Source organism: Euleptes europaea, unplaced genomic scaffold, assembly GCF_029931775.1.
Source record: "Euleptes europaea isolate rEulEur1 unplaced genomic scaffold, rEulEur1.hap1 scaffold_85, whole genome shotgun sequence".
Lineage (NCBI taxonomy): Eukaryota > Metazoa > Chordata > Lepidosauria > Squamata > Sphaerodactylidae > Euleptes > Euleptes europaea.
The window spans coordinates 46,356-63,876 of record NW_026612605.1 but is presented as its reverse complement, the minus strand read 5'-3'; the positions used below and the strand labels follow the sequence as shown (position 1 = coordinate 63,876).

The window sequence follows — 17,521 nt, the reverse complement described above, 5'->3', positions numbered from 1 at the left end:
TTCTGAGAAGGCCCTGTCTCACCTAGCCACTCTTAGCACATCAGAGAATGAGATGCGAGTGGGTAGATTCACACAAGGCAAGGCAGTTCTTCAGCTATGATGCATTCATCTTTTTGAAAATTTGTGATTTTTAGCTCTTTATATTTAAAAAAAACATCCTGAACTCAAACCATTTATAGTTATAAATGTCAAAGCTAGCATTTTCTGCTGGACCCAGAAATATACTTGGAACTGATGAAACAGACACCAGCGCAGCCTGCTCCCTCCGGCATGCTCTGATCAGCAATCTTGCTCTTACAATTGCATTATTCAAAAACACCACATCATTGAAGAAAACATTAAACAGGAAAATGCTTTTTAAATGCACTTGTAAGAAACTGTACTAAAAAAACAACAACACCCCACACAACTAAATGTGTATTGACCATATTATATATACATCTGTCAGGGAGCCAAATTTCCCTCTGATCCTTTTAACATACGATGGTACAGATTTAGCCTCCAGGGCCCATGGTAAAGCAATGTAACTTTAAGAGCAGGTATCAGAGCAGAACTCAGTCACTCCCTTCTAAGGCACCTCTCCCAGCTGCTTCCTCCACTGATGGCAGCAGGGCACAAAAGAGCTGTGCTCCCCTGCCATTCCTTCCATAGTAACGAAGCTTGCCCTGGAGGTCCCTGTAACACTCTGGGGGTGTGCGTTATGCTGACTCATTCATACCCCCTCTAAGCCCTGTTGGTACCAGCAGGGCTACCAGAAACAATAAGCTCCATACTCTACTCCCACTGCTCACCTGGAGAGGCAGAGAAGTGCAGCTTTTTTTAGCCTCTCACAAGCCTCGCTGGTGCTTAGAGGAGCATGAAAGAGCCACACACTGCCCTCTATTCCATGCGCTATCCCAACCAGTAGATTTTCCATTGCCTGCTTTACAGGCTCTAGTCGATGTTTCCTGCATGCTCTCTCACATGGTATGCCCATGCAAACAATTTGAGAGAGGCAAACTGGTATCATCTGTGGTAGCTTCAGCGCTGTTAAGCAGCATTTTTTATTTAATTTATATCTTGCCTTTCTCCCCAGTGGGGTTCCAAAGTGGTTTACATAGTTCTCCTGTCCTCCATTTTATCCTCGCAACAAACCTCTGAGGTAGGTTAGGTTGCAAACGTGTGATTGGACCAAGATCACCCAGCAAGCTTCCATGGCAGAATGGGGATTCAAACCTGTTTCCCAGATCCTAGTCTAACACTTTAATCATTACACCATGCAGGCTCTCCAGCAAATAATTGATGCCCAATCCTTCTCTCCTATTAAAAAAGATGGCAAATAATCCTCTCCTGTTTCAGCGAAGTGTGGCTGTGAGGTATATAATTTCCCTAAGGGAAGGGTATCATTACAGACCTCTGTCTCACAGTCTTAAGTGTTCACATTTTCCCAGTGAAGCTGATACGTGGTTATGATTTCTGAAACACAGCTAGTTTTCTGTAAAAGCTGTCAGGCAGGGAGCACAGGCCATTTCCTTTCCTAGCTTATAAGAGAATTGCTCACACTGTTGTGGTTACTTTGAGGCTGTCTTTGACCATTCAGTCTTTTCCCAGTGATAAGCAAGCAGCAGGTGACTTGGTGACTTTGTTTTGATGCTCTACACAGAGCACAATTTCCTCTCCTCCCTGACCCTACAAATTCATTAACCACAATTGCATAGCAAGCATCAGGAAAGAGCAGAGGGAAGGGAATCAACTCACATACAAAAGGAGGCTTAAATATATTACTGAATCTTGGGCACACAAGCAATAGGAACAATGATCTGGCATACTATGTTTGTTAGTTTTTAAATCAAGGTATAAAAGATGATGTCAAAGAACTCTGTGGATAGCTCTGGCCCTCAAAGGACGTAATAATAGCCATGGTAGATCAGACTAATGGTCCATCTAGGTCTAACATCCCATTTGCCACTATGGAAAATCAGATGCTGCAAGGCCTACAAGCCCGTCGCAGAGGCCAAAGCCTCTCTGACATGTTGCTCCCTCCCCCCACTCCAAACATCCCACCTTCAGAGTGCTGACTGCTTCTGAACACAGAGTTTCCATCTAATCATGGTGGCTAGATAATTGGTGGGCTAACCCCTCCACAAATGTGTATAATCCCCTTTCAAAGCCAAGTAAACCAGAGGCCATCACTACATTTGCCCGTGCTCTTCAAACGGCAGCATCCATGCCATACGGTGAAACAGAGTGTTTGAATGGCAGGACTTTATGTCAGGTTGCCAAGGGGAAAAGGTCAGAAATTTTTCAGGACGTCCGAAGCCCTCAGATATACTTAAAGAGACTTACTCCATTTTAGCCCTAAGTGACCTTCACTTCACTGTAATATCTTCTGTTTGTTCACTTTCTTTCTGGTTGTATTAATCTACAAAGCCAAAACACATCCTGAAAACAGAAAACGCCCAATATTTTATTATTCTAGAGAGGTATGCTTGCAAGAGGCATGAAGATGGGGGATGGGAAGTGAGGATTATAGAAGACATTACCTTAATTCTTTTTCAAACACAGCATGCTAAGCTTTTTCTAAACTTTGTTTTAAATACCTATTTACATTATTATTAAATACTGCCTGCTGCTCTAAGTAGAAAAAAAATCTCTTAAGGTGATTGCCAAAAACATTAGCATATGTATCTATAAGTAGAATACATTTCTCTCTCACAGAGATACATGCACAGAGAGGATCTATGGATACATTTGCTTTAGTACAATCAAACATTAACTTTTGGAAGAATTCCTGTGGTATAAAAGGCAGCCTTTCATAGGTCAAATTTAACAACTAACCAGTTAAACTCCTGCAGATTACTTTATATTGTAAATTTTAGCTGATTCATCTGACATTTTTCTATTTATAAATTGTCATAAAATCAAAAGGTATTTCAAAGATGACCTTTTCTCCCTCATTCCCTCCCTTCATCTCAGGCAAGACTTGGTCCCCCCAACAAGCAATTGCACTTCCAGCTTTAGGAATTTTGATTAAACAATGGCCCTCATATATTTGTTGAAGAGAAACGTTTTTATTTGAAGAAATGTTTTAGATGACTTTCTGATTTTAGCACCCTGGTTTATAGCAAATTAACCAGCACTAGGCAATAGTACTTAACATTTGTATGTCATAGACTGTTTAAGCTGGAATACTGAACCAGTAACCAGCGCTCAAGTATTCATTCAGTCAATACAAGACAAACTTCAGCTCTTTCTTTTTGTTTTGGTTTCTTTTATGTTCTTGTGAAACTGTAAACAAATATAATTTACAAATGTTTCCTGCATTACTAGAAAGATATGGAAAAAGCATGCATCATGTTTTGGAAATCCGTCAAAGACTTATGAAAATATGTGTTAATTCAAATGCACTCAGATTTCCAAGAGAGTTTTAATGGATTGCTTCCTATTTGTTTGAATTACCCCCACCCCATTTTGTTTTAAGTATACCATATATGTGTCTTACCTCCGTGTACATTATTTTTATAATATAAACTAGTTATGTCTAGTACTAGGGAGTGGTAGTTTAGGTGCTATTGTTATTTTAAAGTTGTATGTTTTAATTTAATGTGTCTTTATTTTTACTATGCATAATATTATCAAAGTATTTTTGTTGTGATCTGTCCCAAGCTCACTTTGGTGGGGGAGAGCGGAATAGAGATAAATTATTATTATTATCATTGTTACTATTATTATGTAATGTATGTGTTTTTTTAACTCTTCACTTTTTGTTGACATTGCATTTTCTATTTTCTCATAGCATCTTCACCAAATAACATATAATATAGAACATTCTGGTTTCATTGACTGGGAGAAAAGTAAGATATACATATTTTAAATAAACAGACAGAACAAATAAACCCCTAAAACAGGTCTGTAATCAACTCTCACTTTTATTCATTCATTTACAATTGTCAGACAATTTTTTAAAGATATTTATTTTTACGTACAGACTGAACTTCCAGTAAAGCAACTGGAACATAAAAACATATAACTTTATATCACTGTTTTAATAAAATATACACCACTTTTTTACATTATAGGCTTGGCTGGTTGAGAAACAAAACAGGATGTGCTAAAATTGTAAAAACAAGCTGACTAGGACTGGTTCACACATACATTGCTGAAGTGGGAGGCAGTATTCTTCACAAGTTACTTTAGTACCTCAAGCTCAAAGGAGACAAAATTGTGGATCTCCATGCTTCTTTAAAACCTCTTAAAGGTGTGGGGAAGGGGGTTCAACCCTTCCAACTCACACACAGACCCCTTTTTTCCTTCAAAGGGTTGAAATCAGTGTATGGGAGGGGCTTGCAAAGGCAAAATACCCTTCCCCTTCTCAGTTCAAACTGGGACCATATGTGGCTATAACTGAGGTTTTAAAGACCAACAGAGACTCTGTCTTGGCTGAGCCTCAGTATGATATAGGCAAGTCTGTCTAAAGCCACCATAGAGAAAAAAGAAATCACCATAGGAGTTCTAACACCAGTCTAGATAAACTGTTCATGATCTAGGAAAACTACTTTTGAAGAGCCCTACTTAAGACTACTAGGAGTAAGGAAGAAAAGCAATTAAGAGAAAATGCATGCTTGAATGGAAAACAAATAACTATTCACCCAACGCTTACCGCAGGTAGCTTTTAAAATTAGATTTAAGTACCGATCATGCACTTAGATACTTTTAAAGAATATGGCTGCAATCCTAAAGTCATTGTCCTGGAAATCAGCCCCAATGAAAAACATGGGATTTGCTTCCAAGTAGACTAGGATTGCTCCTTAGGGCTTTAGCATAAACTTATTCTTTTGTATGTGTTGCTGTGATCCGTAAAAGCAGAGGGCTTCTAACAGTTTTGAGTGCTAATGAGGCAGGACTGGCAGATTTGTGCAATGTTCTCACCTCCTTTGGTAGGTTACATAAAATGAATTAAAATGTCAAAACCAATTTTGATAAATGTATCTAAAGCCAATATGTACTGCAACTTTATGTATTTATATATATACACATATAAAGCTTTATATAATTACACATGCCCAGTTGTTGAATGTAATACAGTTCATATTTACTACATACAAAAAAGTTTTTTTTAGAAACTAGTTTCTTACACTAATTTAACTGCCTTGACTCCAAGAGATGCAAGTCAGATTAGGAAATGTGTTTGATATTTATTAATAAATCTTGTGGCTAAAATATTTTCATATACAGTACTTCTGAACACCATTAGCACTTTGTTACAAAACAGCACAGTGATGATTATTGGAACATTAAAAATCCTTCTCTATGTGAAAATACACAAAATAGATAATTGCCCAATTTTTTCCTGATTTTTAAAATCTACATAATTGCCTTTAAAGTATTCAGTTGTCCAATACCAAAACATTTTTAACTGAGACGAATATACTTTGCTGACTTCTCTTCTTTTAAACATGGCCATAATCCACACTATTCTGTAGTTTATGCCAAATGGTAACTGTACACAAGGCTATGAAGATTTATAGAAAATAATAATCTCCCCTCCAAAAATGTGACTTGTATCTCAGTATCATTTCATTGTCAGTAGCTACATTTAAGCTGTAAAAGTTACCCGCAATAACACACTATATATATTTTTAAAAACGATAAAGCATGTATTGTAGTCTCTCTGCTTCTGGCCTGATGAAGAATTCTGGATAGGAGGCAATCCAAAAGAAAAGTGCACAAATAAATTTGCTTGTAATGTGCTTGTCATGCCTTTTAGCCTGCAGATTAAAATATTCTTATAATACATAGTTTCTAATCTAGGAAACACTGATTTCATCCAAATTTTCTCTCGCATAACAATAATTTATTTTTAAAAAATCACAGAAAATCTCATAATAGTTTATGAACAACCATAAACACACTGGGAACTTCTCCTGCACAAGTCCCATCAAAATGAATGGAAAAAGTGCAAGAGCATACAGATCTGATTTATGGAATATACCCAAAGCTCATTCTAGTAAGGAGACACAGTGGCTTTTGGATCATCCAGTTTGGACGAGCACTGGGCAAATGTCACCTATCCATTTTGATTATGAACAGCTCTGGTTTTTATGAGTTTTGTCAGAGAACATTTGGAGAGGGGTCAGGATTTCCCCAATGAGTTCTCTGAAAATTTGGACAGACAGCAACAGAGGAAGATCCCTGCTGGTCTTCTCCAGGCCCCTTGAGAGTGGGGCATCCATCTTAAAGTTCCCAGAATGTCTGGCAACAAAATGGGAGACTTTGGAGCATGTGGAATAACTGCCATAGTTGCAAGGAGTTCTGTCGCTTTCTCCTGGCTCAACATAATTAATTAATTTCTCCTGGCTCAACATAATTAATAAATATAATAAATACATAAAACAACAGTGTTCCCAGCAACAGAAACTCTCAAACGTGCATGAAACTAGAGTTGGGCCGGACACAAGAAGGGGCCACTCAGGCCAGATCTGGGCTGCAGCACAAACAGTGGGTGTTGGCTCCCCTGTTGCCCCTCCCCACATACCGCCCAGGTCTGAGCCAAGTGAACCCTGCAGCGCTAGCAATGTTACTGGTCCATAGCTTTGTTTGTTCCAGGGCTGCCAGCAGCCTTCCAAGGTGGTAGCCCACTGGGAACTTCCCCTGAAAGTTAAATGGCCAGTCCCTTCCCACCTCGAAACCTCAATTTGTTTCAGGAAACACTAGGAATCAAAAGATGGATCCTTTGGCTCAGCCTTTGCTCATCCCACCTGCAATTTAAGTTTAGGGAAGCAGAAGGAAACTAACAGCAGAGAGGTCTGGGGACTGTTGGCGCTGAGGCAAGCTGATTAAAAGCCAAGCTTTGGTGGAGATTTGGCTCAATTATTAACTGGCACGGGTTTTCTAAACCAGGATGCTTAGTTTCCAGATCCACCCAGTCATGAAATTCAATGCCATCCGTCATTTGAACAAAAATATTTATTTAAAAGGTGACCTACACACACACTGCTGGGCATACTCACCGACATGTACTCTGCAAATATTTGTACCTAAGTTTCATTCTTTGAAATCACAGTGACCCACCTTCCTTTTTTCTACACTGGAGGGCTGTTCCTAGCCTGAGAAATGGCACATGCTTGTTTAGTTTTATAGTCAGTCTATGGCTTGCCAAAGAATCTTCTATATTGCAGGGTCTACCATTCTGATATATTTTCTAAATACATTTCCAACCTGCCTAGTTGTAGTTAATAGTTATAGAATGAATGACAGCTTCTCATCTTTATTAATGGTGGGCATCAAGTATAAAAAGTTGCTTCCAACAGTAGTGTGAATTTCTTTGAACGTATATTCTATGTGAATCATCCTGTTCTCAATGTATTTCCATAAGGGACTCCACTATAATTCACCAAGACTGAGCACATGTCACACATAAGGCTGTAAATCTTCTAAAGATCCTGAAGGACTTGCCCCCATTTAATGATGCTTCACATATTAATTGAGGTAAAACAACAAATAAGCACAGGAAACCATTCTAAATCTACCCACACCCATGATAAAATGGGAGGGTTTTGATCAACTGGGTGGGAAAAGAGGCAAAGTTAAGAAACAGTGATCCAGAATGGGTTCCATGGGAACATTTAGGTATGCATGATGATCAAATAGATGGTCAGCACAATGAGCTTTGACCGCATCAATCCCTTACTGGGAGGATGGAGGTTGTGATCCACTCCTCTTCCCTCCCAACCTGTGATCTTCATCTTCAAAGACATGCTCCTAAAAGCCAGTCCTGCACAGACCATGGTGCCCACAGTCACTGGCGTTTTAACCTATGCTGCATGGTTTGGGAGGAGAATCTGACCCACCAAATGGATCTTTGCACAGAAGCCGGCTTCTGCCTGCAGTTAAATTTTTGCCAAACTGAGCTAAGTGACTAGAAGAAGAGGTGTTTAAGATGCCACACCACTAGAAATTACTAAATTAAGCCATCCTCCTAGTAAAAGTTAAGTTATTAGAAAGTTTTAATAGAAATCTTGTGCTTAGGCATGTTATTCGTATATCGTTAAAAATCAAGATCCTGCTACAGGAAATTAACCTGTAATTGAATACTTGTTTCTGGGATGTTGGGTCTAGATCCCCTTTAACAAAGTCTCCTTAAACTTAATATATGCAAAATACGTTTCTTTTAGAAAATCTGTTGCAAAATAAACATTAACTATAAACATTCACAGATTCGAAAAATAAAACCCTCAATTTCTAAGAACCGATTTCAAGTACTGATACAATTTTACTTCTACAATAAATAAATTTTGGTGCTGTGATTAATGTGGACATGAGCTATAAAATGTTTTCAACATTACCACACAAGCAACGTTGAAATTATATCTTGAGCCAGCATGTCCATGAGGAAAAAATAAGAGGCAGGAAAGGTGGCACTCTCTCTCTCTCTCTCTCTCTCTCTCTCTCTCTCTCTCTTTGTGTGTGCTCGTTAGTGAGTTGAAATGCTTGCCTTTCGGTCTCTAACAGGTGGAAACCAGGGAAATGTCAGGCCTGTCTTCAGAACATACTCTACGAGAAGATGAAAGTAAGCTTCAGAAAAACAGCTGAGAATGGTGCATGGCTGAAAGTCAATTAAGAGAATGTCAAGGAACTAGGATTCTGGTTAATGTCCTTCCATTGATAAAGGCCTCAGCACAGCCTGAAAAATAAGAAGGTTAATATAAATTGGAACGTTATTTGCAAAGCTGCCTGAGAACTTTGTCACTAACAGCCATCCCGTGATTATATCAAGCAAGCCATAAGCAATCCTTGCTGTCTCACAGCAGACAAACTAATGCAGCAGCATAAGGATGGACCACTAAGTAACCAGCTGGATTCTACTTGGCTTTAAGACCAAGCCCTGCAAAATACTGAGACCAATTTCAACTCTCCCCATGTGTTTAACCTCAACACATATTTTGGAGGCTTTTTTTCCCGGATTAAGGCAGGTTAATCTTGTGAAGGCATATTTAGGGGTCATCCATATTAAAGGCAGCATTTTGGCACAGGCTCAGTTGTCATTGTCTTTCATTGGCCTGACAACTATGATAGGAACTTTTGGATCTAAAATCAGAGGATGTTTAGGACCAGGCAGAAACCAGTTGGGCCATAAAAGCAGCAGGTTTTGTTTCCTTGCTTTCTTGAAGGTAGACACAGATAGAAGGCAAATATACTTATTCTGGTGGAACCTTGAATAGGTAAATGGAACGAGACTATTAAGAAAGTAAAAAGTCCTCTGCCAACGAACACAGCTGGGTTGGAAAGCGGATCCAGAGGTATTTGCATCACTGTTGGAGAGCTTCCTTTTCAGCAGCTTCCTAATTTTAAACTAAAGTTTAAAAAGCTGCTTATATATTTGGTGGAACAGTTTATCAAAGAGGAAAAAAGGAAGGGTGGGAAAGTAAGACAGTGTCCATGTCCCAGGGGAACTTTTTGGAGCTCTTATGCCAAATTTCCCAGGTGGCACTTTAAACCGAGCGTTACAGGCAGCACATAACAAGGGATTTCCCACCCTCTACGGACCGACTGTCACAATACATGAATACACCACATCAATGGTGAGTGGAGAAGAACCTCCAAGCGATGGATAGAACTGAAAAAGGAAAGGTGCTCAGTGATCCTTGGTGCAAAAACATTATAGGGGTGAACAGTTTATGACAGTGTCTCTGTTTTCATTTGAGAACTATTGGAGAGTATGCTATCTCTTTACAAGTTATTCTAAGATATGAACTGAGAGCCTGAAGCAATGGCTTGTGACCCAGGAAAGAAAATTTACACTGTTCAGAACTGGAGTGATCTCCTGTTATGTCAGGATTTTTTTATTTTATTTTACTCCACAAAGTTACAAGGTTTGAAAAGGTATTTTAATTTTTAAAGGTGGACTACTTTATCCTTCTAAGTTAAAGGACAATTCATTTGACTTTTAAAAATACTTCTGCTGAAGAAAAGTCATATTTGCAGATGGATGAAATGTTACTTTTTCATCACAAGAGAAGATGCATTGATTTTTTTTGCCTAGTATAGAGACAGCCTCATTATTTAGGAGGAGACTATGAAGAATATATGAAGGTCGACAAGTCTTACTTTTTTTGATTCTCAAAAGACATATGAGTCAAACTTTCAAAGGAAGTAGAGTTGGAAGAAGAAATATGAGAAAATCTAAAACACTGGGGGCATATTAATTATTTTGATTAGTGCAGCGCTACAAACATTTAAAACTACTAAAATCAGACATATCCATTACAATTACTTATGTTTTACAGTACTTATAACTACCCTGTGATATGTTATTTCCATATTGGGGGGGGGCTAAAAAGAGAGTAGCCTACCTAGTGAGTTTGTGGCAAAAGGAAGATTTGAACTGCAGACTTTTTGATTCAAGCTGCAATATTAACCACATTCACCTGGGAGTAAGCATTATAAAATACAGTGGGATTTACTTCACAGTAACTATGTACAGAACTGTACTGTCAGCCACTATACTAGCACCACTCCAAGGCTAAATCCTGCCTTTCCCCACAGGTGATATGTTTAGATACATCCTTCTGGAGAGTGAACCACTGGAGGATGCAAAGGAAGTATCTCATGGTAGAATTCTCCCGGTGAACATAGCACAAAGGGTTTGGGAACGCCATAGGAATGACCCCCTGATGCCCGCGTGAGCCATTGCTTCCAGGAAAGTCGGCCTATGCCGGTGTCCGTGCCACTTTGCACAGCGCAAGTGGCACGGATGCCAATGTAGGGGTCACACCAGCTCCCAGGTGGCTCCAGCACCCCCCCTTAAGATCGCTCTGCCAGACAGGCCAATTTTCCTTCTTTCTTTAACTCTCAGCTTTTCTCAGCATTCTGTGTCTCCTGAAGTGTTTTCAGTTGTCAGGGCAGGGGGAGTAATTTTATTTGCAAATCTGGAGATACAAAGTATGTAGCAATGGCCCCACTTTGTCTGCAGGTAGTCTGGTTTTGCTATTTTTGTGATTTGCAAGGGGCCTGGCCACTTTACTATTAGATACAGTGATAAGCTTGGACCAGTGTGGAACCAACAGGGCATTTCTATAAGCTTGTTTAATGTTTTGCATTAAGGGGCTTGGTGCATGGGGCTGGAACACACGAAAAGGAAAGGATTGTTGTTGTGCTACTGAGGGCAACATGCTTCAATGAGCTACAATTGTGGGGAGAGAGCCTACACACAGAGGACCATCCCTCCACAAGCCTGGTTTCAAGCGGCTGACCATCTACACCATGATTCACAGCTGGATTTCTAATGGAGGATTTCCAACAGAGTTCTTTTGTGGTATTGCAAAGTATCCCTCAAGTGAAGCAATGACAGTTAAAAAAGATTTGTGCTTGTAAAAGGTGGGCATGTTAAAAATAAAAATAAAAAGAGAGACAACAGGAATACTGCAAAACCCCACCTTCTCCATACATATTAAATTCATTTGCTTTTTAAGGAATAAATAAATAAATAATGGTTTCCACAGCAGGCAGTGGATTTTTTCTTTCCTGCTTAGTTCATAACAGGCTGAGCACTTTTGTACTGAATATACCAAATCCTGGTTGCCAGGTAACCATACTTTTATGATTCATCTGGTTTCTGGCTAGCTGTTCTTTTTCACATATTTTTGCAAGACTGACAACTAAGCTTAGTATTCCATCATTTGCATTTGGTATCACAGTTTTGAGGACATTAGGAAAACAGCAGTGCATGCTATAGGAATGCTTATATTGTCACAGGATAACTTATCCCCTTTGCAAGCCGTCACTTTTGGCTAATACTGTATTTCACTTTATTATTATTATTTTTTCAAAACAACATGGTTGAGAACATGAGAAGAAAAGAAGAATCAGACCAGAAGCAGGGCAGTGAGGGCATCAAGAGCAGCTCCTTCATCCCCACACCCAAGGCTTTTAAATGATTAAATACACCAGCAGCTGGAAATCACTCCACATCAGAAGCATCATTGTCAGAAAGATGATAATTACTTCCCTTTACCCGGATATATTCAATATACCTCCCATCATCAGTATCTGAAATACCACATGTACACAGCGAGTTCTCAAACAAGCATTCGATTTCCTCTAGCTTCTTCCCTTTTGTCTCAGGAAGGCAGCCATAGATGAAAATGAGTCCCACAAAAGCAAATCCTGCATACAGGAAGAATGCTCCTGCAACACAAAAGAAAAAACAAAACCCACACACAGACATAGGATTATTTCCTTCTCTTCCAGAATAGATTTGTGAAAATATTGATAAACAAGTGGGAACCTGAAAGAACTTGCAGGAGGCATCTCCCCCACTATTTTCCTCTTTCCTGAAAGCCCCCATAGACTCTTCCCTTTTCCTGTTTTTTTCCTCTCCTTAAGGTTGCCAGCTCCAGGTTGGGAAATTCCTGGAGATCTGGGGGTGGAGCCTTGGGAGGGCGAGGTTTGGGGAAGGAAGTGACCTCAGCAGGGTATAATGCCACAGAGTCCACCCTCCAAAGCAGCCATTTTCTCCAGGGGAACTGATGCCTGTAATCTGGAGAGCAGATTCTTTTATTTATTAGGTACCAAGGGGACAGATATCGGAGTACCAGAGTTAAAATGAAGGTTTCTGGTTACTTTCCTACTAATTATATATTTGTTATTCAAGGGAGTATTAAAAATGCAAGTTTTACTTTCTTTACATTACAGGAACCATCTTTCCAATTATGGATGCTTGGCATCATATAGGGGATCCTACAAATAATAGGCAAAATCAAGGTTTCCCACCCTCATTGACTTTTCTGCAGGTTGATCTCCAACAATGGGTACCCAATGCAAAATATGTCCAAATCTACTGTTTTGGAATTTAACTATTTATGTACTACCAAGAGCATTAAAACAGAAAAGTAGTTCTTGGAATACAGTTAGGAATGATAGGCTGATGATTTTCTTACATCAAAAATATGTTTAATATTTGCTAGAACTTTAACGCACCTTTGTGACCATTTTAACAGGACTATAACCCGATCTAGTTAAATTATGGAGAATCTCTGACACACTGTGTTAAGTATTTCTCATACCAGCAAGAATGTGCTGAGAAAATTTTCATAAATATAAATTAGCTTTCTGGAGGCCTTTAAGGAGAGAAGGTATACTATCAGACTAGCTCTTTGCAGATGGAAAGCGAACATTTCAACTATCTGAAATATAGTTCATTTGGGAACCAATTTAGATAGAAAATACTTCTTACCATAGTATGTAAGATACTCAGCGGTGTGCAAAAATGTTAGTGACACCAGTACATTGAAAATCCAGTTGACGCCAGAAGAACATGCATTTCCTGTACTTCTAGCCCAAAGGGGATATATTTCAGAATTTACTGTCCAAGGCATTGGTCCCATTCCTAAACAAACAAACAAAAAACAAACACACAAAAAACCAAAATAATTAAATTTTACAGAACATCCAGACACAGGATTTAAATACAAACAGACAATGGTAGAATATGTGATTACTTTGAATTAAAAATGTTAGAGTGGGAAGGTAAAATGATATCACAATTAGGAAATTAGAGAAAAAAAACTAAATGCAGTTATTGAGAAATGTAAGGAAAGGTTAGGTATGTTAGAACCCACCCACCTCCCGAAATTCAGGAAACAGAACCAACTGAAACAGAGAGGCTTTCAAGAATCAGAATATTTCTCAGGTGAATTAAAAACAAAAATAGGGAAACAGAAGCTGAACTGAAAATGAAAGATATTTTTAAAAGTATTCTGAATAAAGTAAGGGGAAACTGAAATATAGAGCACTTACAGAGGGAGTAGAGTAGGGAAGTACACCTGAATACCATGAAGGACATGAACAGGCCATTCCTGAAGGGGGACATTCAGGCAGTGGCCAGGAGCGGTGTAGCCACACCACCTCCACAGAGGCTTCCTGGCCACTGAAAATAAAATAAAGAGAATTTAAAATATAAAAGAAGGAAAATGCCCCCATTGAAAACAGTGAGGCTACACCAACAAAAAAGGTGGCATAGCAACGATGCAGCGCAAGGGGGAGTTCCCGGGGTGAAAGGGGTTAGGAAGCAGCCTAAAGGTAAATCTTCCCCCTGGAACACCCTGGGAATGCCCCCCCCCCATGCTGGTGCGGGCTTTCCCTTCTGAGAATTCCCTGCTGGGATGGCTGTGCTAGGGGCAGGCGCCGGCACAGCTCCACAGCTCCCCGATGCTGGCGTGTTTGACCTGGGATGGCGTAAGTGTCCCTTATCCTGGGTTAAAGGGGTGCTTACACTGGCGCAGGGTCACACTGGTTCCTAAGGAGTTTCACCTCCCCCTTCAGCATTGCAGCTTTAGTAAAATGCTTACAGTTAGAAGGAGTTTTTGAAGTTAGGAACAGAGAATGTGTTTATGTAAAGATCAATCTTTGAAATGCACTGGTTAAATTTATCAGTGTAATGACTGGACAAGAAATTGTGTGTGGGGATTAATTATTGAAAGTTAATTATTTCTGCAGAAATTGATTGTTATACATCCAATTGTGTTAGCAAAACATAGGGAATGTAACTTCTTAATACACTGTGGGTAGCCGTGTTAGTCTGTCTGCAATAGTAGAAAAGAGCAAGAGTCCAGTAGCACCTTAAAGACTAACAAAAATATTTTCTGGCAGGGTATGAGCTTTTGTGAGCCTCAGCTCACTTCTTCAGATACCCTGCCAGAAAATATTTTTGTTAGTCTTTAAGGTGCTACTGGACTCTTGCTCTTTTCTACTTCTTAATACACTCTCCATTTAAAAATGCAATATAAGTGTGGCCTTCCATTAAAGTTACTGGTTAATTTAAAAGGAGACTACATCTCAGTTAGATCAACAAAAGAAAAGAGATGGCTGTAGGAGCATTTGGGAGTAGAGCTTCTTCAAACATAGAAGCAAACTTTAACTCAGATCAAGGTAATAAAAGATTGTGAATAAACCCAACTGGGGTTCTGTGGGTGTATTCATTTCTCCTTCTTTGTTTGAGGGAGATATCTGTGGACGTCGGAATATGAAAATGTACAATTTCTGCCTTTAAATGTTAATGGGCTAAACTATCTTGTTAAGAGAAAGTAACCATTTAGTTAAAAGGCAACAAGCAGAGGCAGATTTTATTCAGGAAGCTCATCCAACTGAAATGTGTGTTAGGGAGAATATGTAAGAAGGACTGTAGGAAATATAGAGAGTGTATATCAGAAGGCCATTATTTATTGGTTAAAGAAAGATTATTGAATTCACTTTGGTGAATGTACATACCCCAAGTCAGGAGTATTTTTAAAACCTTAATGAAAGATGCATACAAAACTTAAGGAAGGGGAAATAATTGTAGCTGGGGAATTTAATATCGCTCCTCAATTAGATTGACAGATTTAGCATAATGTGATCCTGATACATTTTTAGAAATGATCGAGAGACTGGAGCCTAGAAGACTGTTGGATAGTCTATCATCCTTTTGGGGAAAACAATTCCATTTGGGGTGATAGAAATAATAATTATTAGGAAATAATTCTATAACAACACAATTAGGAAACAATTTCTTAATAGAAATAACACATACTCTAGGTTAATCTGTTTCTTTGTTTCTCCTGAGATTTTAAGGAGCACAGGTTTCTAAAATGGAAACATTCTAAACCATGATCACATGCCAATATTATTAATCTGTAGATAGGGTCAAGATAAAAGGGAAGTTGGTGATCTGACCCCATGATAATAAGATAAAGGGTTTAATCATGAAGAATATAGAGGACTTTTTTCAGGTTTAAAAACAGATTAGTGACTTTGGTTCTTGTAGGTTATCCGGACTGTGTAACCGTGGTCTTGGTATTTTCTTTCCTGACATTTCGCCAGCAGCTGTGGCAGGCATCTTCAGAGGAGTAACACTGAAGGACAGTGTCTCTCAGTGTCAAGTGTGTAGGAAGAGTAATATATAGTCAGAAAGGGGTTGGGTTGAGCGGAATCATTGTCCTGTAAAAAGTATCAAAGGTAATGTGCTAATCATTGTCCTGTAAGTATCAAGATAATGTGCTAATGAGGGTGTGGTATGTTAATATGGAACCATTGTATCCTGAAGTGATCTGTTAATGTGTGAAGTCCAAAGCTAATCTGCATGGCTATTGTTGACTGTAGTCTTTGTTAGTCTGGAGGTTTTCAGGACAGGAAGCCAAGCCTTATTCATCTGAAGATGAGTAAGTTACTCCTTACTGAAGTTACTCCTCTGAAGATGCCTGCCACAGCTGCTGGCGAAACGTCAGGAAAGAAAATACCAAGGCCACAGTTACACAGCCCGGATAACCTACAAGAACCAATGAACTCTGACCGTGAAAGCCTTCGACAAGATTAGTGACTGTTTGTTGACTCTGTGAGAGCAATTCAAGGCCTGGTGGAATAGCTCTGTTTTGCAGGCCCTGCAGAACTCTTTCAAGTCCCACAGGGCCGATATTACCAGGAAGAGCATTCCACCAGGCCTGAGGTTCCCCACCCCTGCTTTAGGACCTGGCTCTTGTCAAGGACAGCCGCACAGTGGCGTAGCGTGGGTTGTCAGCACCCGGGGCAAGGCAAGTAATTTGCGCCCCCTAACAACGTGCTAATATAATTACACGACCTTGTGTAGATTAGAAGCCATTCAACCCATTAACAATGGAAACAATTTGTTTAGGCCCAGGTGCAGAACAGTCTGAGAATCGCAAGAATGTCCAACTTCACAGAAGTGAAGATACGGGTCAAGGATGGAAGTATTGGTTGAAGGCCAGAAGATACTCACATGTATGAGAAACTTGTAATTATTATTTTTAAAGCGACTTTGTTAAGATAAAAACTAGCAAGAATGGGCTAACATTTATAAATATTCTAAGAAGATATTTAAAGAATAGATAACCTTCTTTGGTGTTTGAAGTTATGAGATAATGGGTTAGCCAAGAATGTGGACCCTTATCAAGTGGGATTGTTCGCTATTGTTAGGAGATGATTTTAAAATCCTGTAAATACGGGAAGCTGTATTGACCAAGCTCTTCTTCTCAGAAGGGGCTTCTTGCCTATGACCTATTTACTTTGGGGGGTAAGAAACTTTTATGGACTCATGTAATTGCTCTCCTTTAATTATCTATGTAACTATGATGGGAGGATGGTGTAATGCTTTGTGGATTTAGTCTATGTTAAGAATGCAATATTTATGCTTTAATTAAAAAAGGCTTAGGAAGGACACAGATTTTCTAATAATATTTACTTGCGTCCTGTTCCCAGAATGAACCTATAGCATTACTGAGGTGCACTTTAGGCTAGTGTGTGTGTGTGTGTGAGAGAGAGAGATGGTTTTTACAACCTGCTTTTCTCAACCTTAAGAAGTCTCAAAGTGGGTTATAATCACAGTCCCTTCCTTTCCCCACTACAGACACCTTGTGAGGTAGGTGGGGCTTGAGAGAGTTCGGAGAGAACTGGGACTAGCCCAAGGTCACCCAGCAGGCTTCATGTGGAGGAGTGGGGAAACCAACCCAGTTCACCAGAGTAGGGTCCACCGCTCATGTGGAGGAGCAGG

At 39.4% G+C, this 17,521-nt stretch overlaps 1 protein-coding gene across 1 annotated transcript in view; it reads right to left on the bottom strand.

Moving 5' to 3' along the window:
• Nucleotides 1-11,861: 11,861 nt before the first annotated feature.
• Nucleotides 11,862-17,521, bottom strand: part of LOC130493176 (proton myo-inositol cotransporter-like) — a gene marked incomplete at its 5' end in the record, with an annotated part of 51,258 nt that continues 45,598 nt past the window's right edge. Inside the window, 2 exons of the mRNA XM_056866879.1 lie at nucleotides 11,862-12,165; nucleotides 13,214-13,366. Coding sequence (XP_056722857.1) covers nucleotides 11,939-12,165; nucleotides 13,214-13,366 — 380 coding nt within the window. The remainder of the gene's footprint in view (nucleotides 12,166-13,213; nucleotides 13,367-17,521) is intronic.